The following is a 24,855-nucleotide window of genomic DNA, read 5'->3' on the forward strand; positions in this document are numbered from 1 at the left end:
GAGAATAACCTGCCGAAAGTGCGATGCTCCATGGCGGAGGCTCCGCTAGAAATTGCCGGGATTTGCGTTTTTACCCCCTTAATGTCTGACCAATGGTTGAACAGCATTTCCGAGCACATGACTTGTGTTTAAAGTTTATAGTCCGTTTGAGTTTTGCCCGTGTGAACGCAAACCGAACCTTCTGAAAAATGAAACAATGTAACAAACTGTGGTCTGGTGCGCACCAGAGAGCGGACTATTAGGTGTGAATGCACCCTTAAACAAATTGTCCGCACTAATGGTTGAAAAAAACTAGCCTAAGCACTTGATTGTTAGGAATATTGACCAGTGGTAATGCATACTGTTTACATCATATCGCTACTCTACATTTTAATTGGTTGTAGAAGTTGTATAATTAATAACATTTAAATGAGCTGATTGTAGTCAAGGGATTTCAATTGATTGTAGTACAAAATACAGCTGCATCCAAATCTTGTGTAATACAACTTTGCATTATTGAAATTCAGACGATATTCAGACAAAATGTACCATTTAAAAAATACTTTGCATTGTTTTACATGAAACTTCCCAAGGTATAGAAGCTCACCTTGACCTGCTACAATAATACAATACTGCTAGTGCATCAATAATAGGCTAATTGATCAAATGTAACTTTTGATAGTAGCAATTTGTACTAAAAGTTATTTTATCCTTGCACTAAAATTGATCGCAGAGATTTTGCTTCATAGGTATTTTATTCTGTAAAACATTTATAAATGATTAAGGAAGCCAAATATATTTGTATGTACGTAATTATGATTTCTTGCAACTAAGAATATTTTCTGAAGTTACATGGGCCCATTCAATAATTTTAACTGATTCAAATATTCTTTTTTGAATTAAAAACATGAGTGGATGTTTATCAGGGTAGCATCTAAAGGCAGTTGAACGTGGCTTGGGCGTGGCTTGGGCGGCCAGGTAGAGGCTCGAGGAAGAGTACAAAATAAACTGAACACCAACTCAACCCAAACATGAGGATTTATTTGAAAGCTTCCTGGTTTTTGATTTTGGGATTAATACATCCTGTCAATATGTCGGTAAGTCACTTTTAATCTTTAAAACACATGTTGACATTGTAGACGTTACGTCAATCTCGTGCTCACCCTTCTCACTTCCTGAAGTTACCCGGTGCTTATTACTTCACGAAGGTGTGTTTGTTGTTTTACGACCTTGTTGTTTGTTAAGCCTTGAGATTAATGGAGAATCTTTTTAAATGTTAGTTACAGTGACCAACATATACATTTAATCGAATTTGTTGATTTTCAGTGGTGTAAGGTATTGAAGTACATTTACTCAAGTACGATTTTGGGCTACTTGTACTTTACTTAAGTATTTAAATGTCATGCTACTTTATACTTCTACTCTAATTTATTTTTTAAGCCAATATTGTACTTTTCACTCCACTGCATTTATTTAACAAAACTAGTTATAAACATATAATTTTAGGTACAGATATCCAGCAGCAATATATAAAGTAATTCAATTAGCTCCACCTTTACCAGATGTGATGAACACATTAAAGCATCAATAATCATAATGTACTCATTTCATATCTATATATGAAAATGAAAACCAGGTGCGTTTCAACAGAGGACATCACACTTCCCATTTTGTGGTTTCAACACGTCATGTGGCTTTTAGTAGCAATTATATAAACAAGAAGAACCGCATTTATTTTTATTTTACAGATATTTCATACGTCCACAGATACATGTCTTAAAAAGTAGGCTACATGCATTTTGTGACAAAAAGGAGTGGACTAACCCCAAACTAAAAGTCTCTTCTATAACATAACAAGTCTTCGGAGACTAAAGTGGTTGAAGTTTATACAAATTGGATACAAATGTTTTACTTCCTAAATAATGTTTTAAGGCAGCATCACAATTAAAAAAAAAATGTTATCTCTTACAAGTCAACATAAATTGACACTTTTCCATATCCATGTTGTCATTAATTAAGATGAATTCAAAACAAAATTATTAAAATATTATATTTAATAGCACTTTTATATCTCTGTCATCTCATTGCTTTTACATGTTTTTCGTTATTTTCTTTGAAGAAGTCCAAAGTAAGTGAAAGGATGTGTCTTTATTGGTGTGGTTGACCCACATTGGGTTTTTTTTGTCTCAGTTTTGCTGCTCTGATGTCTGTTGGCCTTTAATTCTTGGTACGGAAATTCTTTCACAATTGGTGATAGACATCATATGCAGCAAACACTTTGATGTGGTTTCCAAGTCAAAGTGCAGTAAGACCGTCTTATGTACAATGCGGCTAGTCCATTTCAGGGCTAACACACAGACAGAAAGCATTCGCATCTTGGGTTAAGTTCATCTTTCACTCATGTCTGTAGAAAACCGTTGCAAACATCAGGAGAAACAAACCATGGATAAGGTTCAATTAGGTTCACTGCATCCCTTTTAAGCAATAGTGCCGCTTGACAATTACTTCCAGCTGTAAACATTATAAGTGTCCACGATTACAGCTGGAAGCACAGTATGACACATCAACAAGTCCACTGATCCAGGGAGGTAACCAAGCCACATTTTATTTCTGGGTGGGGATATTTACAGTATGACTGTTCAGATTGTTCTTTACTCAATACAATCAAGAGCAATACTTTTCTGCCCCTGTTTCAAGGCTGTAAAACATTATAGTTTTTATTTCATTAAGAACAGCAGCTTTATGTAATGTACATTGTTTACAATTGATAAAGACCATTACGTTTCTATCAATGAGTCTAGCTTGTCATTTATTTAAAGAGACATATTTTTAGGAGCTTTTTATTGTTGTGCTGAGCTGCTACATACACTGTGTTGAGTCCAAACAACAGATCATGTGTTCTTTTACCTTCACGGCTTTGCTAAAGGGGTGGAGTTATTTTACCATGTAATTCAAGCTATAATATGTACTCATTACACTTTATTGGTGATAACTGTATCATTATGGGTTTGTCAGCCACAGTGTGTTTTGACATTGCGTCAGTGGGACTTTGTATCCGAGATATGATTCATTCTTTATTGTCCTCTTAAGGAAAGTACCTTCATAGGCTTACTTAGCCCAATGTCTGTTTTCACATGTCTGATAATAGCAGCAACAGGAAACAGTGTGTTGAACTGCGTCTTTAAATATCTTCATCCCTTTTTCTCCATGAAATCAGTTTCCTGGCCCTCCAGAAGACTTGGAGGGATCAGGATATGACTTGGAAGATTCTGGCTCTGGTTCAGGAGATTGGACAGAAGAAGGTAATGCTGAAAACCACAAACAAAGACTGTTACTTAATACAGTATCTTTTCATTCTTTTTCAAAAACCAAACACAATACATGTCTACTCTCTGTCTCACCAGGTGAAATTAAAAACACCAACAGCAAAGATATCCACATTTTAGCAACAGGAGGTGGAACCCAGACTAACTTTGATGTACGGTAGAGTCTCACTTCTTCTTAACCTCATTAGGAAGATGGCAGAGCAGAAAATAAGGTTTTAATCCTGCTCTTTTTTATTATAGAGTACTTCAGACCTGAACGACAACATGGGATCAGAATATGTTCTTGTGCCAAGCAGCAAGATCTTTTTGGACAACAAAGAAATATTTGCTGGTACTTTGCCTTACGGTACATTAAGCATATTTGACAGAGTTTTACACTGTATGATTGTTTCTAACTCAGTCATTTGTGTTCAGCTGTTATTGCAGGAGGATTGATAGGAGTGGTACTTGCAGCTGCAATGGCTGCAATATTAATCTATACATGGCAGCAGAAAGATAATGAAGGAAACGTCCTGGCCCAGCAGACGACTTCACATGGAGATTATCACAGACCCAACAGGGAAGAAGTGATTGTTTAACTTAACATTTTAACACCAATGTTTTTAAAGGGAGGTTGCCAGGCACATGTATGTACCTTGGGAGCGACTGTAAAAGTTTTGTCTTCTCTTAATATTGGGGGTGAATCGCTGACTATCCCACCTAATACAAATGTATCTGCAGTTGTTCATTGATAATGTATTTATATTTATGAAGAATTGTTTTTGTTTACTATCTTAAAAAGGATTTGAGATTGCTTCGTTCTACACAGGGCCAAAGGTATCGTTGCTACTCATTTTAACTTGCATTATTTCTTTATAAATGATGGGTTGTTAGCAGGTGTATGATCTTATTTGGCATTGTTTGTGTGTAAAGAAGATCATAGATGTAGTATGTGATTAATTATCAACCATGTAAAATACACTTTGCTATGTAATTGTTTTAAAGTGGCAGCTATATTTGCTTCCATGCACACTTTTTTGTAGCTTTTACATTTAAAAAAATACACTTTATGGGAATGGCTTTATGAAACTTAGCCATTGTTATTGTTGTAAGTAACACCACTGCTTTTAATACTGTAACACTTCAGAATGTATGCTGTGAGCCTCTCCCCTCTGTTACACCCAGGTGTAACAGGGCCTTTTAAGCAGCATGCAGGACTAATGACCTCATTATTATAAATCCCTGACTAGAGTCCTGGTTTAACCAGACATACTTGATTAACTGTGCTAAATAGGGAAACCTCAGCATTATCCCCCATTACAGTGCGTTAAATAATACATGTGACATGAACAATCTAGGGTGAACTCATTGTAGGGTGCATAATACATGTAAATAATACAATTTGGTAATAATGATGAGCTGCTACTGTATGTAACTATCTCGTAATGTCATCGAGACCCTAGATATTTACTATTTTTGTATTTGATAATTGTTGATAAAAAATATCAATCCTGAATGTCTTTGTTTGTTTTACTAGCATATAACTAGAGTGTATGTATAATGTTTATTTATTATATGTATGTACTAATCAGGAAAATGTGATTGATTTTCAAATGGTAAAAGATGAAGTTGCAAAATAATGTACACCCTCCTAAATGTAACACCATAACACTTAAAAGGGCAACTGATTACTATATGAGGGTTGAACTGCCACTTGAACTGTTGTTAATTAAAGGAATAATTGAATAACTCTCACACTTAATACTGACAATAATGACACCACATAGAGAATATTGTCTTTTGCAATACATATGTGTAATTGTAAAAGAAAACGACAAGGATAAAAGATCATTTTCAACAACCTAAACAAACCTATTAATAATAATAATAATAATAATAATGATACACTTTATGTATATAGAACCTTTCAAAACATAGTCACAAAGTGCTTTCACATAAAGATACACAAAGAGCAAGTGAATTAAATAACAGCATCTTAACATAAAAACAGGTTGAAAATAATAACACTAAAATGCATAGATAAAGAATAAATAAATATAAAAATAAAGTCACATAAAAGCAATTCTAAAAGAGTGAGTTGTTAAAAGTGATTTAAAAGAGCAGACATATTTTGCAGCCCTGTTCTGTAAATGTCTTCACGCTCATTGGTTAAGATTCCTGTCAGTCAAAGTTACCCTCTATTCCCAGTGTGTTGTTATCGCGGTGTCTCGCATCTCGTCAGTTTGCTGGGTGGGCGTTCCTCCTCCGAGTTCGTCTACTGACTGTTGTGAACAGTGAATGCTGTGAAGAATTGTATCCTCCACGACCAGCTCCCGATGTTTCTTCCTACGCTTGTGGAGGACATGCATCACTTTAAGCCAACTCGAGACAGACTGTACACCACCCGGTGTTGCGGATGTTGCCACGTCCGGACGGGGACCATCATTCTGGGAACTTGGTATATGGTGCGTAAAATGGTTGATGGGGATTAGCGAGCTAATGCTAGCTAGCAATGCTTGTCAATAAGTTCTGTGATAAGTTCGATAAAAGTAACAAGTTACATTATGAATGTCAACCAGACTTTCGATACACATATCAATGTTAGTATTACGACTATTTTCGTTAACTTTAATGTAAGCTAGGTGTTGCTTTTTGAACATTTTAAACAGCCGTTACACGCCTCGCTTATAACTGTACAGAGAGCTAGCGTTAGCAGCCTGCTAGCATTACAGCTTTGACTAGCTCAGTGTTTATGTCGATAAAACTCACCCAACCTTGAAAACGCGGTTATTTAATTGATATAAAGACAGTCAGTGGCATATTCCTGCTAGTTACCCATACCCGATTGGGTTCAGAGGGTATGAAATGTGTCACATTTGGACTTATGTTGCACGTAAGCGCAAGCTAGGCAACATTCCGCTAACTTGATAGCGTAATGGCTGTCAAATCATAACAAGCTTGGCAATGAGGGAATCCACAGTAGCATGCTGTAAGGGATACGGGTTTTGACATTATTTCTGTTGTTAAAAAAGTATTAACATAATATTATCTAGTTTCTATTAGTTCATATACAGGCTGAAGTAGTTACAACTGTTTGCTAAGGTCAGCTATTACTGCCCTCTGCACATTTCTCATTAACTTCTGCAATAATCCCCTCCACCACGTCACAGAACAGATGTTCATGTTTTCGGTTGCATTTCAAGCTTTTTGCCAGCTGGACACTACTTGACTCATACAAAAACCCATGAGCATTTTCCTCTATTTTCACGAAATCACACTGATGTATATATAGTTACTCTTGTTCACATATCTGTATACATGTAAATTCCCCTGATCAGAGTTTGAGTCCTTTTTTATTGTTTTGTTATTTCTATTCATACTGTTATTATATGTTTTTTTTAATTTTCTAATTCCTATTGTTAATATCCCTGTGTATATTTTTTACTATATGTGTTTCCTTTATTCTATTGCTGACAAAAACTAAATTTCCCAGAGGGGATCAATATAGGTCCATCTTATCTTATGTAGCACTAGGTCTCAAGCTAGATGCAACACACACAACAAATCGGATACAACAACCAGACACAGCGATACAGTTAGTTAACGTTAAGATTTAGTATATTTGGGAGAAGCTGATAATGTGGTTAATTTGGCTTTTTTGCATTTAATGATGCTACAGCCAGATATCAGGAGGAGGAGAGATAAATAATTTAAAATGCACAATAAGTTCCCTTCTCTATCCTCCTTAATATTGTCAGAACACATAAACAACTAGACATGAGCAGCCTGCACGCTACACTTTTCTGCAGTTAAATTTGGAGACGTTTTAGATAAAATGTTGAGGTCAGTGTCAAACAATAATGCTTTGTTTTGTCGCAGATGCTCTGGTTCCAAGTTAGTTCCAGCTCTAAAAAGCTAGTTTTTAAATTATAGACTAGGATAATTTATTTATAGTATTTCACATTAATTTGAAATTCCATCTATTATAAAAGATTATATTAACTTGGATGTTCTTCCTTCCAGATAACCAGTTATTTCAGGTCATGACACCATGTGCTACTGTATGTCTATTTCCCTTCATTTACCACAATATTCTGTATCTTATGAATGTAGCAGCTTGAATGCTGGAGCGTCCTCAGGTCCTTAAATGGTTGCTCCTCACGCCTTCATTACCACGTGATGATAAAGTAACCTTGACATAAAAACTGTGATAAATGATTCACTGTTATCTTATCCACATGTTAACTTCCTTAAACTGAAAACTAATGCCTGACCTTAAAGGACTTATTTGATCCAAAAATGTTGTTAATTATTTAAAGGCTAAACAATTTGTTGGTAATGTGCTAAGACATGCATAATTGTTCTTTTAAAAACCCTCTCTCTTTTCCCTCCTTCCTCTTTTCAGGTAGTCAACCTGTTGATGGGCATCCTGCTGACGGTAGCTGTGACCCACCCGGAGAACGTGCCCACTATCGACTTGCAATATGAGGTCATCGACCATTACTTTGCGTCCGACAGGATGTCTGGTAAGCGGTTAAATCTACATAAGAAATACTATAAGGGCTCTCAAACAGCATTATAAAAAGACATAGAATTTTTTTTTAGTTTATTGAGAGGCATTTACACCTTTTTGAATATATTCATTCAAGGTAGGCCTTACTTCCATGGTGTTCAGGTGAAGATGTTTTGCCCACGGAAACATCAAACATATGCTCTGGATTTAGATATGTGCTCAACAGATGAGCTGCTATTATGTGAGGTGGAACATGTGCTTCATCTTCCTCAGGGAGAAAACCTCCCCACGGAGTGCAAATCAAAGCAACTGTGTTCATGTTGTTATTGGACTGGCGTCACTTGTATCGTTCTTTTGTATTTCCTTGAGGTTTTGTGTTTTAGCTGAGGTGCTTGTACCAGGGCAGGGCTGGCAGGACTATCGGAGTGCTTTTTCCATCTGGCGTTCTGTTGATTTGGCTTGGTGACTCTTCATTTTTCTGAAACATTGACTCGGCGGGAGAGAAGAGGAAACAATCGTTGTGGGTTGACCTTCCCACAGCAGGCAAACAGGAGTGTAATGTTAGCATGTTAGTGCAGCTTCATCAGGCTGCACGCTCTTTATTCCACAAAATGTTTGAAAGTGTCCAAGATATTAAGAGATAACATGAGGAAAGGGTCTTTAGCTCTAAGTTTGGATTAAGCTGATGATTTGTCGATAGTTAGTCTATAACAAAATGCCAAATGATTGTGTTGCAGTTTGTCCAAATCTCTTTGGTCCCCCTCTTGATCTTATGTGTAAATTAATGAAATAACTTTGGAACTTAGACTGTTTAATCAGACAAAACAGACCATTTAAAGATGTAACATTTGGCTTAAGAAAACTGATTGTAAAGCTGCACAATGTTCTGCTATTCATTGAAAAAACATTGCTTTAACCCTCCAGTATTACTGTGGACGTTTTTGTCTATATGGGTCATTTTTCACTTTTCATTTTGCAATAACTTTGGTTGTGTTGGTGCAAATGGCCCGATTTTTTGTAACAAGGCTATTTTCTCGATCTATTTTGGAATTCCAATTTCAATTTTTCAAATCGGTCTTTAATTCACTGTGTAACAAATCGACTACGCAAATGAGTCATTCGAGACAAAAATGTCCGCTGCAAAAGACTTTGATAAAAATATTATATTAAAAGGTTTTTTTCACAACTTTTTTGGGTTCAATCTTTAAAGCAACTTCCACTCTAATATAACATACCAAAAATGTAATCATTTTCAGGATTTTAACCCTTTAAATGTAATTTTGAATACATGAAACCGCTGGTTTTTTTCATGATGAAAACAGAGAAAATGAGTTATTTTCCAAGAAATACATATCTGGGGACTAGCTCTTTTTTTTTTTTTTATAACAGTCTTGGATATGTCAAAGATTAGCAACAAAATAGATTTTTTTGCATTATTAGTTTTTGAACAAAAAAGTTACAAATTAGTCATTCGGGACAAAAATGTCCACTTCCAAAGACTGCTCTAAAATGACAACAGATTAATTAAAAAAACCGTTTTGGGGTTAAATCTTTCAATCAACTTCAGTCCTGATCAAAAATAACAAATGTTAACTTATGTTCTTGATTTTAACCCTTGAACTGCCAGTTTGAAAACATGAATTTGCGTTCTCCAAAGTACAAGCCTTTTTTTGTATTCATTAACCAGAACTTGAGACTGTTGTTTTGTTTTCTAAAACCTCAACTTGAGCTGCAGACAGTCCTCCATGTTTAGGTTGTTCCGCTGGAGCTGCTGAATAACAAAGAGAAGCCTCCAGGCCGCAGTGCTGCTGTAGCTTTCTCACCAGCATCGTCTCATCGTCAGTTGTGCAACAGGCACCATTGATTGAGGAAGCGATCAACTGAGTGATGGAGATAAAAGAGGATATGAAAGACATGCCTTTTAATTATCCCAGTCTGAGTTTCATTGTGTATTTACCCACGCTACATAGCTCTGAGGGAGAGGCTTAATGCTCCCCAGAGCCTGCCTTTAAAACGGAGTTAGCTGCAAAGAGCCCAGCCGTGGGAACTGTTCACTTGCAGAATGTAAATCACTGCTGCTTCAAGGAGAGCCGACCAATCCATCCTCACTCACTGATAAGTAATGATTTATGTGCGAATAAACTCAAATTGTAATAACGCTTCCATGCTTTTTCTTTATTCTCACTTTTTCTCCCACAGAGAATGCCTGTGTGGGATTTGCCATCTCTCTGCTGATGCTCACCATCAGTGCCATGATGGTGTATGGAGCCATCACTGTAAGTTTGCACAGTGGCTACTCTGCCGTTTCTAATTCTCTTTTGACAGCGTGTACTTACTTTAAAGCGACGTCATGGTTTCTTATGCTAATATATAATCCCAGACTGCATGCATTGAAAAAAAAACATTGCTTTCACACTGTTTAATAATAGCACCCGATTTAAGAGCTAAGCAAGACGTCATACGAAATACCAAAGCACCCTTCCCTTTTTCTTTAAACTTCAGTTCATTTCAGCTGGATGTTCAAAAGAGTGCTGGTGCAGTGGGAGTTGAGCGCTCCGTTCTTTGTTCTCACTGCCTGTCATCTTTACCTCACAGGCCTGCCCGATGGCATCAACACTGACAGGTTTGATAGCCTTTAGTCGTGGCCCTGCATTAAGCTGCTGGTTAGGATGTCTGCACAGTTAAAGGGTGACTCGCATCTGCAGGATCTGTTCATGCTGACGGTCTGCAATGGTTATGCTTTAGCTGTGCACGAACATCTCCCAGACAACAGTAGTAGAAACCCCTTTTCCAATGCAGTGTGGCGGTGCAGAGCCGCAGTTGTTGTAGTGTCCCAATTCAATATCCTAAATGTTTCATGTTCATAATGTACGAAATATACTTAGTACTTTGCTACATTAACTAAGATTGGAGAGTAAAGTAGAAGTATCGTCCTTGCATAAAAAACACCCAGAATGCCTGTAGAGATTCTTGTAAAGTGACCCAGTTAAAGGAACGCTGCAGATCTTCAATCTTCTCTTTGTATTCGTTACAGTGAGGCTTGCTAATGCTACAGCGTCAGCACTCTCTGTCTCTGTAGGCAGGCTCTTTTCATTTACCCCAAACCACATGTGATGATGCAGCCTGAGCGCAGAGCGAAACGCGTTTTTTCAATCCAGGAAAGATCTTAATTAAACATTTAAGCTGAGAAACCCAGGGTTAGAATGGAACAAGCACTGAAAGCTGTTTTGATGCAGGCTGTGAATGCATCTTTATCTGTAGTTCTTGTAGAGGGTAATATCTCCATGATACAAATATGTCTAAATGTTAATCAAAGACATGTGTTGGGGGATAAGGTTGATTAATGCAACATGTTCCTTGTGCTCAATGACCTCAAACAGCCTCTGCCTAACTGATAAGTTTGTATAATTCTTTGTCTCCCCCTGTAATCGTTCTCCTCAGCATCGTGACGGCTGGCTCATCCCGTTTTTCTGCTACCAGCTGTTTGACTTTGCTCTGAGCTGCCTGGTGGCCATCAGCTCTCTCACCTACCTTCCCCGGATCAAGGACTACCTGGACCAGCTGGTCAGTGCCAACACATTCCTCTGTCAACAGTCTGATCCCGTGGCGTTATAATTCATGACACCACCGTTATTAACCCTGACAATAGAAAACAGCATCTAATACTAAGCCTCATTGCTCTCCTTTTTATGTCATTTTTACCTAAAAATACCTCAGAATCCCTTTATTAGAGGGGAAATGTACATTGTTCAGTGTCATTAAAAACCTGGAAAAGTCATGGAAATTCAAAATGCTAATTCCAGGCCCTGGAAAAGTTATGGAAAACAATATTTTTCCCAAAGTTTTTGGAAAAGTCATGGAAATGTAACTAATGTTGCATCAAATATAATTTATATTTTATCTAATCGCCAAAATAGTAATACTATAATGATAATACATACTGTATAGTAATACAACGTAAAATGGCATTTAACTGTCAAGGTATTTTGCTGGTGAGAGATTTTAGTTGCTTTAGCGTGTAGAAGCTAGTAAGCCTACTATTTGATTTGTTTTAGATAGGCACAACATGTTTCAGATGCAGACCTTATTTTCCTGTTCCATGTTCAAATAAACCATTCGACAGCTTCAAAAACGGTTTCCATTCACTTTGAATGGGGTGACGTCACTTTTCGAACTGCATTGTGGGAAGCAGAGCGGAGCTTTCCTGGCGTTTCAGGCTGCAAAAGTTGAGCAATGTTCAACTTTTGAAGCTTCTGAAGCTTTCGGTGGAAGCGTCAGCCAATCAAATCATATGCCAGTACAATCTAGCCAATCAAACCGCTGCTTATGTGTCAGGGGCGGGAGATTCATATGATTGGTTGTTGGTCGAGCTTCAGACACGCCCAGCTCCAAGCTTTGTTTGAAGCTGTAGTGTGGACAGGCCGTAAGAGTAATTTTTTTGGTCATGGAACATTAGGTAAAGGTCATGGAAAAGTCATTGCTGAAAAAGTGTACAAACCCTGCATGTTACAGCAGAAAAAGAGCCAAAGACAGCTTAATGTTACATGCAGGAAAATTAAGTATTAGGGTGCGTTCACACCTGCCTTGTATAGTCCGTTTGAATCGAACCCTGGTGCGTTTAGCCGCTTGGTGTGGTTCATTTGGGTCGGTGTGAACGCAGTCCGAGACCTCTTAAGAGAACTAAACAAACGGACTCTGGTCCGCTAAAATAGGTGGTCTCGGAGCGCTTGCTTGCGAACTCTGGAGCGGTTCATTGCTGGTGTGAACTCGGTCCGCACCAAAACATAGGAAGCGCAGTATTTACGTGTCACAAGAACGCGGATATCTTCAAAATCTTTAGCGAAAGAGTCTTTCAAGACATCCGCGGTTGTTTAGTTAAAGAGTGAAGCAGAATTAAGTGTTGAACAGTGTCGTGTAAAGTAAACATTCTCCGTCAGCTACATAAAAGTAAGAACACCTGTCGTCGGTGAAACGCCCCTCCTCTGCAGAACGTCTCTCATGGATAAGCAGGAAAAGAACACCGACAGGCTGATCAGGAGCCCGACGTGAAGCGGAGGGATCTAGATCGGCATGAAGGTGTTCTTTTCCCCATAATGACCGCGCTGCTGCACATTATGCCGCTTATTACACGGCCACATTCCCAACAAAGTAACGACATGACTCCCAATATTAATTGAAATGCTTTTGTGGATTTAGAAAATTATTTTATTGATTTAAAAAATAGTTGTAGCCTATGTATCTAAATGTACATGCATCCGCTAAGAAAAATAGTCCGTTGTTACTGTTTGAACTAACGTAGCAACGGCAGGAACTGCTTCGATAGCGTTTTTGAGGAGCTTTTTGATTACAGATTTAAAAATCGTTGCTTGCTTTAAAAGTAGCACAATTCATTATGTCAAACCTTGGGAAGTATCTAGATATCCCTGCCCTAATGCCAAAGTAACTGGCAACTGAATATGTGTCGCCGTCTAACCTATGTCTGGACCGCTGCGTAAAAAGGAGGGTTTCTACCCGTTACTTCTCCGCTGTTTTCTTGTCGCTCTTGTCGCTCCGCTAGAAATTGCCGGGATTTGCGTTTGTACCCCCTTAATGTCTGACCAATGGTCGAACAGCATTTCCGAGCACATGACTTGTGTTTAAAGTTTATAGTCCCTTTGAGTTTTTGCCAGTGTGAACGCAAACCGAACCTTGTGAAAAATGAAACAATGTAACAAACTGTGGTCTGGTGCGCACCAGAGAGCGGACTATTAGGTGTGAACACACCCTTAAAGTTAAAAGAAAGTTACAATATAATACAAAATAGAATAAATTAAAAAGTTACACGATTTTAAGGTTTATGTAGAAGGGTAAAGATATTTGTATTTGAATGTCAATGTTATATTTGTAAACCATTATAAGTTGTTCTTAGAAGAGAGTTGATTTAGTATCTTTAGAGCACTTATTGTAAATACTTTTTGATAAGTGTTAAATGTTATTCCACGTTCATGGAAAATGAGGAGAAAACATGACTGAAAGCAAATAAGCTTCTGACTTTTTGACAGAATTCCTCAAAGTAATCAGGAAAACCACCAATGGATAAACATGTGTGTTTGCACAGCCTTTCATTGATTGTAACCAGAATCAAATAGAAACGCTCTAAAACAATCAGGTTATACAAATGTTGATAAATACTGAAAATGATTCACCTATGACATTTGACTGTTTAAACAACCTCAAGCGCTCTAAGGGTTGAGTTTCTTTCTGTGGATTGCGTGGCAGCGTTGATGGAGATGTGTGTTGAGTTTAAAAAGGTCTCATTGATTATCTGCCGTCTGTTCTTGTCCTCCTCAGCCGGACTTCCCGTACAAAGATAACCTGCTCTCTCTGGACTCCAGCTGCCTGCTGCTCTTCGTGCTCGTCTTTTTTGCCTTCCTCATCATCCTCAAGGTGAAATCCTTGTTATTTATTCACAGATACATCCGGTTTATTCTGTGTTTTGGTTCATTTAATTTCGATCCAATCAAACTTAAAACATAGTAAGTTTGAATTTTTTTTAGGTGAGGAAGTTGATATTAGTTAAATGTCCGTGGATTCAGTAAAGGGATGATGTGTATATAATAATAATAATAATAATAATAATAATAACTTTATTTGTATAGCACCTTTCATTCAAGTGCTTTACAGAAAACATAAAAACCATATTAAAATAAATACAGAACAAGATAAAACATCTACAGCGATCCTAATGAAATCCCCGTGAATTAAAGCTAGCAAGAAATTCAAGTATGTTAAAATAAAACAATTAAAAAATGTAAAATAAAAGCAAAACAGAAAAAAATATGTAAAACATGGACAGTGAGAATTGAAAGTTAACCCAAATTAAAAGCCATATTAAAAAATATGATGACTTTTTGTGCTGTTTTTAAATTTAAAAGATATGTTGTTGTTTTAGCAAGTTTAATAATAACATTCAAAATAAATGTTTGCTTTCCAGTCCTACCTGATCAACTGTGTGTGGAACTGCTACAAGTACATCAACAACAGGAACATGCCAGAGATTGCAGTCTACCCGGCCTTCGAGACCCCTCCCCAGGTATGCAGGCTGTCTGACTGCTTTCTGATTGACTGCTGTGAATTTTCCGACCGGTATCTCTGTCACACACTCGACACTTTTTGGTAAAGCAATGTGTAATGCTGACGTTGGGCCAACAGGTGGCATGCTGTCCACGCAGTGATGGTGTAAGAAGCCAAAAGCAGGCAGTAATCACATTAAGTGTTCAAAAAAGAACAACCTGTCAGAAGAAATAACATTTATTGCCAGTTACCATGTTTTTGGTTAACACCTTTTTATCAAAGTAAAAAAAATCTCCTCTTTCAAAGACTCTTAAATGTCTCTAATAGTTATTAAATTAAAACGTTTAGTCATATTGATGAGATGACACACTTAACTGGTGGTGAGGTTATCTCATATGGAATTGAAATCCACTATTAAAAATATGTTATCAATTTGTCTGTCAGTTCCCTTGACCATGATTAAAATAATTGTTTGGTGTAAAAAGCATATTTAAAAGGTCCAAAATCCCAAATTGTCATATTTTAATCCCTACTTTTGTCGAACAAACAGCCCAATATCACCACATGTTCACTTCAATATCATCGAAGACAACCTGCATTAACTTTAGAGACGCTAAAATAAGTTAACTTTTAGCATGGTTTAGCATGGTTTGTATTGTGTTTGTATCTTGTATTTTAAATGTATTTATATTATGTTGTGTGAGCTTATCTCTCTGTACAGCACTTTGATCTGAAGGTTTTAAAGTGCTATATAAATAAAGTTGGATTGGATGCTTAAAATATGATTTTTGACCATTAAGACTCTTGATATCCAGATGAATACATTTAAAATGTGTATATTCCTTAGTTGCAGCCCTAATATGTGTGCATCTGGATTAATATAGATTACTATATAAAGCACTTTTAATTGCCTTGTGTTGAAAGGTGCTATATAAATAAACTTGCCTTGCCTTACTGATGTTATGCTGATTTGTTTTCTTCTCCAGTACATCCTGCCTACTTACGAGATGGCGATGAAGATGCCAGAGAAGGAGCCACCTCCCCCTTACATGCCTGCTTAAGCACCAGCCCCTGTTGCCAAACCGCACACACACACACACACACACACACACACACACACACACACACACACACACACACACACACACACACACACACACACACACACACACACACACACACACACACACACACACACACACACACACACACACACACACACACCACCATATGCATTCCTACCTTGCCTCACTAACCCTTTCTGAACACCATTTCACCCTCACCCCCCCCCCCCCCCCCCCCCCTTCCCTGACCCACTGTGTATGTGTAAGGCCACTGACAACGTTTTGTTCAGCCCTTCCCTCTGTGTTCCTACAGAGCGTCTATAGAGCATCCCGGAGGTGTGAGAGGGGAAAGATGGGAAAGACTGAAATCTGTGTGAGATGAATGAATGAATGTGATGTTTGAAAAGCAAAGGAAGCTACCAGCCCTCGCTCCCACCCTTCTGGCCTTTTTTATGTCTTAGCAAAAGGGATACATGTGAAAATAAATTGCTTGAAATGCTATCATCAATCCAGCACCATCCTATCTATTGATTGATATAAGTGTAAAAAACATTATGACAATCCATTTATTATAGCTCTTATTGTTGAATTGTGTTATTTTCCCCCCTAATTATTTACACCTAGACTTTTCCATCTCAGTCATTGAATGGAGTCTGTAGCACTTTTTCGCCTGGTATTTATTTAGCTTTGCTGTGGTTCAGTTCACTGCCACCCCTGACATTTTCATCACTCTGCTGCCCCGATGTGTGAGCAAAGATAGGGATTAGTTTCCCAGCTGAAACGGAGAGACAGACGGAGACAGAGAGAGAGCGGAGGGCACTGATGATGATGATGATAATTTTCTCTGCTTCCTCCTCGCCCGACATCTGGAGCAGCAGCTAGTCTTGTGAACATTAGTATTTGCATGCTTATCAAAAGCCTCCCCATTTCTTTATTGGTAATATGATTTTATCCTAGTGGAAATACATTTGACTTCAATAAACGTTTCAGAAAAATTATGTCTCCATGACTCTTTTGTTATGTCTAAGATTCTGTAGTAAATTCAAAAGCAGATTTTAAAAGTGAACGTCTGTGATGTTGAGAAACACTTCTAGTTCTTCAGTGTAGGAATACTCTGTTACAAGTAAAAGGTAATTCAAGTAAAAGTACAAAAGTGTTGGCATCTAAAAATACTCAAAGTAGCAAAGTAATATAGGCTACTTGCTATGCAGATTGGCCCATTTCAGAATCATATGTTGTCATTAAAATCATTTATGTATTCATGTGTTTATCAAGCTTGTTAAAGTGGACCAAATCTGTATTATGCTATTTACTGCTGGGTAGCTTGTGAATTTACTCCACGTGTAACTAAAGTCTTATTTGATCACATTTGTTATCATTAATCCATATCTGCAAAGTAACTAAAGGTACCATGTAAATGTAGTGGAGTAAAAGTACAATATTTAGAGTTGTAGTGGGATCGAAGTACAAAGTAGTACCTCAGAATTGTACAGTACTTCTTGAGTAAATATACTTGACACCTGTGCTGCTATACTTCTCCGCCCGAAACGCTGCAGATAATATTTGAGATTTTTTTCTATACCGTCCTCCATACCGTCTCTACCGGTGGAGGTCGTGTCCCACCTTTGGATTGGACGATCGGTTTGACGCGTTCTGCTGAGAGCCCCTCATATGGGGAGGCGGTCAGTGAGGACCCTTTGAGACCGAGACAGACACCGGACAGACCACCGGAGGACTCTGCAGACATGATGAAGACTTTGCTCTGGAGCCTGCTGTGCTGCGCCGCGCTGCTGCTGCCTGATGCCCGGGCCACACACCCTCCCAATGCCGGGGACCCGCGGCTGATCTCCGCACAGAGCTACGCACAAACACGACTCAATGGCCGACCCCCGATCAGGACCCTGGACCCAGACAGTAAGTTCTGAACGAGTTGGTTGGTACTTTCTAAGTGTGAGGGAAGAAGTTTACAAAACTTAAGTAAAAAAATATAGCAATATGAAAGCATTAGTAGTGGAAAGCACATTTATTATTTACTTTAATAAGAGTTTTGAGGTACTTTAATACTACACTACAGATTTAACTCCACTAGTTTATGTGACGTTGTGGTTACTATTATTTTAAAAACACAAACAATTTACTGCTATAAATGAACAATCGTTTTGGTTTCTGACCCCTTACAAAATTATGCATCTACTAATGTGACATTTTCCTTCAAAAATTCTCTGCTGGTTTTATTTAAATAACTTTATAAGTCGAGGCATTGGGGATTTTTTTTCCTCCAACATTTGAAGTTTGGTAGTATTAAAAGACACAATTACCGAATGTCTTTTGCCCCCTTTAGTGTGTTTAATGAGGCAAATACCTTGCATTTTGTGTCAAGTTTGGTTTTTGCCCCAAAATACTTTGGCCAGAAGCAATACAGCTCTTAAAAAATATAAATATGTTTATTTGTTTTACTTTCAAAACTATGTAGTAGAAAGTACTGCATTTCTCGCTCATATGTAGATGTAACATAAACTGTATTTGTTCAATTAAAGTACCTTAAGACTGTACTTAAATAGTAATTGTTCCTATATCCACTCCAGACTTTTTTAATCTCATCAGTATGAGTTAAAATAGAAATAACTTTAAAAACTGTTTTGTACTGTTATGTATTTTTTGCATATTACATTAAACATGAAAGGCCAGACCTGGTCTAGTTAGGGTGAACATGTAATGTAACCAGTAGTGGATGATTGGACTTTACACTTTTCTTAAACACAACGTGCATGAATTGTGAAATGTGTTTACTGGGTGTTTCACAAGCATTATTATACGGGATAATCCAAGCTTGTTAGAAAACAAATCCACGTGGCTGAACTTACACTCGTGCTTCAACTAATAATGTGTCTGTCTATTGTTGTCTAATGTCAACTTACACCACTCTCCTGTACTTTCCACCTACTAATGTTCTCTATCACTTTTCCTTTCTGGTGTGCCTGTAGGCCACAGAAGTGCTTACACGTATAGAGGAGGGTATCACTACCACTACCAGCCACCAAGGATCCCTCCACCGGTAGTGTATAGACCTTTTCCTATGTCTCCTCCACTGACCTACCACAGACCCTCACACCCCATGCCCCCATACCACCACAGATTCACCGGCCCAGTGGCTCCACATATGCATCACATATACAAAGGTCTATCTCCACCAGTAGTTCACCACCCTCATCACAGGCTCAAAGGCCAGTTCCCTCACACGTTGAAAGGTCCCTGCCTCATAAAGACAGACCCAACAGTGCCACCAGCGCCTGTGGTTCCCCTTCCTCCAACTCAACCTCCACCTCCACCAGAGCCGACAATACAGCCAACTCTGCCAGCAACGACAGTGACCACCATGCTGCCGGTGGTGGTGACCACTGTGCTGCCGGTGGAGACCCCCGCTCCTGTGACGCTACCGGTCAGTACCCAAAGCGGCTTCATCACCACCGTCAGTCCTGAGACAGGTAGAACATTACCAGTCAGGTTTGCTTTCCAACCCAAATCTTCAATGCTTTTACAGGTCAGATCTGTTTGATTTGAGACATAATAGAAACACACACCATTTATAGATTCTTTGTGAGATATTTTCCTTCTTACTAGAGAAGATTCACACCACTTTCACATCTGTTTGATTCATATTAAGCATTTGATGTTTAAAATAAGACGAGAGCTAACACTGATGTCTTTTTTAAATAAAAGCGGTATTTTTTCTTTTGTAAAGCAAAGAGGATCTGACACTGAACTGCAGAAATGTAGTTTGGTATGTTTATGTTAACGGACAGGCAGGGCTTCTAACAATGTCTCCATCTTTAGGTGGGACATCACTTTTTTTGTGTTGACATCAAGCATCCTTTTCATTCAGGAAAATTAGATAAAAGGATATGATGGACTGAAATATTGAAATGATGTCAGTATGTTTAAAGGCATACTATATCATTTTATTTTTTTACCACTACATGGATGCACAACAGTTTCCTTCTGTCTTCATGGCAACATGTGTTGTGTATCCCAAAGTGTCCTGTGTTTTGTTGTCACTAACAGTTTCACCAAAACACTTGAATGTTTCTCTGAATAATGACTATGACCTAATCCTGCCATGCTTTGGTTGATCACCAGAGACAGACTCTCAGTGCATGAGCCGTCCCCTGGACCTGGTCTTTATCATTGACAGCTCTCGCAGCGTGCGTCCCGGTGAGTTTGAGAAGGTGAAGATTTTCCTGGCTGACATGGTCGACACCTTGGACGTTGGCGCAGAAGCCACCAGAGTGGCCGTGGTCAACTACGCCAGCACGGTCAAGATCGAGTTCGTCCTCAAAAACTACTTCAACAAACCCGACATGAAGAAAGCCATCACCCGCATCGAGCCCTTGGCGGCCGGCACCATGACAGGCCTTGCCATCAAGACCGCGATGAACAAAGCCTTCACCGAGGAGTCCGGAGCCAGACCTCGCTCCAGGAAAATCACAAAGGTGGCCATCATTGTGACAGACGGGAGGCCCCAGGACCAGGTGGAGGAGGTCTCGGCCGCAGCCAGGGCTTCAGGCATCGAGATCTACGCTGTCGGGGTGGACAGGGCCGACATGCGCTCCCTGCAGCAGATGGCCAGCATCCCCCTGGAGGACCACGTCTTCTATGTGGAGACATACGGCGTCATCGAGAAGCTCACCTCCAAGTTCAGAGAGACCCTGTGCGGTATGACAAAGGGACCTGCAAGACCTTTACGCCACCATTAACCCCGGTTCTAGTTCCTCAGTAAAGGGCACCTACAGTCTACAGGGGGGTTGTTGCAGATAGAGGGTAATTTACTGTGTTATTGGTGAATTATAAACTCTGAAATCATGAGGATAAAGCCAGATGCCCTCAACCCCCACATGGACTGCAGATGTTGGCACTAGAACCTGCTTTTAGTCGAACAGTCTAACCAACGTAAAGTCTTGGGGCTGTGCGGCCCTAAACTTTCAGCTTCTCTTTCAGCAAAAATGTATATGGTAATTGTTAGTCGTGTTTACTGAAGCCCTGAAAGACAAGTGACACAACATGTTTAGCAAGCAGTTAAAGACTGATCTAAATTGAGTCGTCTCCCGTGTTTATGACACAGAATCTTATAGCCAAAAGAAGGACATGATAGCAATTGGTTCATGACTTGCTAACACACAATAAGTGTATGTTGTGTATGGAGAAATTGAAAAATTTGAAGAAACCATTTATGCTTTTAGTAGTAGCAGTGCACTTCAGCCTCTAGTGGCCACAATGAATATTACATCTATTTATTTATTTCCTCCATATGTAAACAAGTTACTCTGGGCTTCCGTAAAGTTGTTCAGAGCATCTGAATGGTGTATGCTTTGAATATCTAAATATGAAATGATTTATAGCCGAACTTCACTTTTTTAAACCAATCTCAAAAATAAGGCATTCAAACTAATACATGCAATATACCTTAATATGGACATGTGAACATATCATGTGATCAGTGATCAGAATAATTTATTAAAATATCTCGATTTTGATTAATTTCTTTGGACAAATGAGGTTCTGCTGTAAACTTGTATGTACTGGTCCATATGTTACTGTCCTGTTGTTTGCCTTGTCCCCCTAGCACTTGTGAAGTAATGTATCCATGTAACTTATAATTACTGCTTTACTTCAGGGTTCTGTGATTGTACCTGTGTTGTTCAACACACAGTGAACCTAAGCAGTTTGCAAATGACCTTGGCTGAGATGTGGTGAAGGTCTATGAAGGAATCAAGTTACATTTGGTCGAGTACAAATGCAACGGAAAAGCTTGCAAATATAATATACACTTGTAAAAGCTAAATAGATGTCAGAAATTATATTAGAAACAGCTGTCGCAGTAAACAAATTGTTTATATTACTCATTTTTGTCGACATTAGAAAGAAACTGATAACTTTTACCTGAATTATTTGCAGCCATCTTACCAATCAGGATCTCCTACTTATATTAAAGTGTATCCAGTATCCATCCCTTAACCCTGGCTTATTGCAGGTCTGGACCCCTGTTCCATTGGAAATGACTGCGAACACATATGTGTCAACAGCAATGCCTCGTATTACTGCCAGTGCCGGATCGGTTATATCTTGAATACGGACAAGAAAACATGTTCCATGAAACGTAAGAACATACTGTATGGATTCCTGCAGCAAACATGATGTGTTGCTTTGATATTAATTAATGCTACTGACAGTGCATTTGTGAATAATGTGTTTGGCTTCCAAGCAGGGCTTCACAACATCACAACCAACTGGTGCACAATTCTCTATAATTCACTGTTTGCTGTAGCACATGTTGGACAATAATCGGGTAATTTTATAGAATTGATTGAATATTGATGTAGCAAATTGAAAATGCTAAATTCATATTGTAGAATATTTGGGAACATATTATTTGTTAAGCTTTCAGAGGCCCAGTTGGAAAAGTAGAGTGTGTGTTATCGTATATGTTTTTTTCATTCTCTGAAAGATCTGTTACACTGATGTGAAATTTGCTTTCTCCTGGAGAAGAGGTGAGGGCGGTGGTGGTGGAGGATCCCTGCAAATGTGAAGCCCGACTGATGTTCGCCAAGCAGACCCAGGCCGCCCTGCAGCAGCTCACAGCCAAGCATATCCTTTCTGTTGTTTCAGATGGAAGAAGTTTTATTATAAACACTCTCAGCGGCCCATTTCTCTGAGGCTGATACCTGCCAGCACTGTTATTGTAACAGCATTTAAAAGCGTGTCTTGTGTATGTTTCATCATTTAATTGTGCCTGTACTTGAGTTTCCTTGACTGATCTCACTGGCCGATGTGTCTGGGAGGATCGAGCGTCTGGAGAACATGGTGGGCCGCATTTAAGAGCTGTGCACTGTGGTAGGTGGTGACTGCTTTGTTCTCTGGGGGGAGGATTTAAAAGAAAAGCCTCTCACCCACCACACAGTTTGACCTTTCGTTTATTTACTTTCTGCAGAAACAGCTCGCCGGTTTACTTCCTGGACACGGACATGAGCTTCCTGTCATCCAGCCTCCCATAACTACTGTATGGACGTCAGACACAGATGGAGTGAAGCTGTGATTCATAAACCAATACCCCTCAAGCTACTGACTATAGTGGACTGTTGAGCTAAAACATTATGCAGTTTAATGAGCATTTAACTACAGTTATTATTCTATTTCCCATATATATATATATATATATATATATATATATATGTGAACATGTATAATTAGTATAAGTTATCCTGTACTGTATTATGTATGTGTCCTGTTTGTACAAAGTTGCATATTGTATATAGTAGTGTTTATATAATTGATTTATTGGATGAATTTAGTGACAGATTTCAATGGAAAAAATATGACATTTGACTACATTAGATATTTTTGCATATATTTGTTTGTTATAGACTCTCTGTTACAGTTTAACTAAATCACTTGTCATGGATAACAATTGTTAGTAGTCTGTGAAAGATATGAAATGAAAAAAGTATGTTTGCTAATATTTATAAATGTAACCAGGCAGACCAATTGGATAATAAAAAAGCCACAAATGAGAAAGTTGTTGTACACTTTTGTCTTTTTGAGTTCTTAACCGTAGGGCAATACTGACAACATTATTAATATTGTTCTATAATACATATTATTCAGACATTTGAATATAACCGCCAAAACAGTAAAAACGACTTAATAAAAGGCTAATGGGAAAATACATTGAACAGCTTTTGCTTGAAAGATTTCTGACCATCAACTAAACATTTTTATTTATTTCTGTTTAAAAAAATGAAACCTTACTATCATGTTAAAAGGCTTATAAAACATTTCACTGATACCATTGCTTGGTAATAAGCAATAAAGGGTTTTATTTATTGTGAGGTAAATTAAAATCCTTATCATGATAAATCCCACAGTGTTTTTTTGTAAAATATTGATCAGGATAAACTCTATATCCAATAAATGATATGGCAGAATAGACATATTGCTCTGAAATATATTTCTGCATAAACAAGAGAGACATTGTATCAGTTTATATAATATAACTGGACATTTTAATACCATGTATGTATTTCTGTGTCAATAGAAAAGGGTAAACACAATAGACGTTCTAACATTTTTGTTAACAATGTGTTACAATTTACTCTAGTTTAACAAAAACTATCAAAGCGCTCAGATATTTGAGGTCAGGAAGAGATCACTTCCTAACCCTGAACTCTTTCTTACCCACAAACACACCTACAGTCACCAAACATACTAAATAAATGTTTAATAAACTCTACAGAGCTACACATCCTTCTAACCTAAGTGGATTTGGACGTGAATGATTTTTAACAGCGTTCATCTGTCATCTGTTTTTTAACCCTGTTATCACCATCATGTTTTTTTACACCTTCAGTGTTACCAAAAAACAACAGAGAGAGGTCGTCGTGAAACCTCTGCATGAGTTGGCTTATTTGCCTGAAACAGAGCGTCTGTGTCTGCTCTGTCTGTGAGAGGGAGAGAGTCAACACGCCAAAGTTTACCTGGAGTCTGGTTTGGATCCTCTCCCTCTTTCCTTTAACCGGACAGCTGTTTTATGTTTGTTCGCTATTCCAGTGTGCATGGTTTCCACACGGGAAGGCGGTCAGGGAGGTGAGCCCACCGGTGTGTCTGTGGAGGAAGATGAATGGGACTCACGGGCCTCTGAGAAGTGGAAAAGACACATAAAGGATGGTGCAAAGCGTTTCTGCTCAGGTTTTTACTTGAGGATACATTTTAATATTTCTTTAAAACAGTTTAACAGTGTTACTTTTTCATTGATGAGTGTCTTTTAAGAGTCATTAAACCCCCCTAACCCCCCCCCCCCCCCAATATCCTATAATGAACAATATAACACTCACAAAGCTGCACTAATCTACACTAGGCTTATAAATGGACTGAAGTTAAAGAAGGTAAT

The 24,855-nt window shown here is 38.4% G+C and overlaps 3 protein-coding genes across 3 annotated transcripts; all 3 read left to right on the plus strand.

Moving 5' to 3' along the window:
- The first annotated feature begins 1,004 nt into the window (after positions 1-1,004).
- On the plus strand, positions 1,005-4,734 carry LOC117440154 (syndecan-3-like). The gene is made up of 5 exons (XM_034076435.1): positions 1,005-1,076; positions 3,197-3,281; positions 3,384-3,457; positions 3,546-3,636; positions 3,720-4,734. Exons 1-5 carry the CDS (start codon positions 1,011-1,013, stop codon positions 3,881-3,883), a joined length of 480 nt encoding a protein of 159 aa, XP_033932326.1. The 5' UTR covers positions 1,005-1,010; the 3' UTR covers positions 3,884-4,734.
- Positions 4,735-5,522: 788 nt separating this feature from the next.
- laptm4a (lysosomal protein transmembrane 4 alpha) lies at positions 5,523-16,909 on the plus strand. Its single transcript, XM_034076432.2, has 7 exons — positions 5,523-5,749; positions 7,690-7,810; positions 9,997-10,073; positions 11,239-11,361; positions 14,128-14,223; positions 14,771-14,869; positions 15,837-16,909. Exons 1-7 carry the CDS (start codon positions 5,621-5,623, stop codon positions 15,909-15,911), a joined length of 720 nt encoding a protein of 239 aa, XP_033932323.1. The 5' UTR covers positions 5,523-5,620; the 3' UTR covers positions 15,912-16,909.
- Positions 16,910-17,645: 736 nt separating this feature from the next.
- Positions 17,646-23,068, plus strand: matn3a (matrilin 3a). The gene is made up of 6 exons (XM_034076431.1): positions 17,646-17,828; positions 20,052-20,627; positions 21,943-22,068; positions 22,458-22,556; positions 22,732-22,802; positions 22,900-23,068. The coding sequence occupies exons 1-5, from the start codon at positions 17,660-17,662 to the stop codon at positions 22,785-22,787; spliced, it is 1,026 nt and encodes a 341-aa protein (XP_033932322.1). The 5' UTR covers positions 17,646-17,659; the 3' UTR covers positions 22,788-22,802; positions 22,900-23,068.
- The last annotated feature ends 1,787 nt before the right edge of the window (positions 23,069-24,855 follow it).

Source organism: Pseudochaenichthys georgianus, chromosome 24 (genome assembly GCF_902827115.2).
Source record: "Pseudochaenichthys georgianus chromosome 24, fPseGeo1.2, whole genome shotgun sequence".
In the NCBI taxonomy this organism is placed as follows: Eukaryota; Metazoa; Chordata; class Actinopteri; order Perciformes; family Channichthyidae; genus Pseudochaenichthys; species Pseudochaenichthys georgianus.

Excerpts from the sequence above, each read along its gene's own strand:
- laptm4a (XM_034076432.2), top strand. The coding sequence starts at position 5,621 with ATGTTTCTTCCTACGCTTGTGGAGGACATGCATCACTTTAAGCCAACT. Across the intron at positions 5,750-7,689 it reads TTCTGGGAACTTGGTATATG|GTAGTCAACCTGTTGATGGG; the intron begins GTGCGTAAAATG and ends TCCTCTTTTCAG. Across the intron at positions 11,362-14,127 it reads AGGACTACCTGGACCAGCTG|CCGGACTTCCCGTACAAAGA; the intron begins GTCAGTGCCAAC and ends TGTCCTCCTCAG.
- matn3a (XM_034076431.1), top strand. The coding sequence starts at position 17,660 with ATGATGAAGACTTTGCTCTGGAGCCTGCTGTGCTGCGCCGCGCTGCTG. Across the intron at positions 17,829-20,051 it reads CAGGACCCTGGACCCAGACA|AGACAGACTCTCAGTGCATG; the intron begins GTAAGTTCTGAA and ends GTTGATCACCAG. Across the intron at positions 22,557-22,731 it reads GCAGCAGCTCACAGCCAAGC|TGGCCGATGTGTCTGGGAGG; the intron begins ATATCCTTTCTG and ends GACTGATCTCAC.
- LOC117440154 (XM_034076435.1), top strand. The coding sequence starts at position 1,011 with ATGAGGATTTATTTGAAAGCTTCCTGGTTTTTGATTTTGGGATTAATA. Across the intron at positions 1,077-3,196 it reads TACATCCTGTCAATATGTCG|TTTCCTGGCCCTCCAGAAGA; the intron begins GTAAGTCACTTT and ends CCATGAAATCAG. Across the intron at positions 3,637-3,719 it reads CAACAAAGAAATATTTGCTG|CTGTTATTGCAGGAGGATTG; the intron begins GTACTTTGCCTT and ends ATTTGTGTTCAG.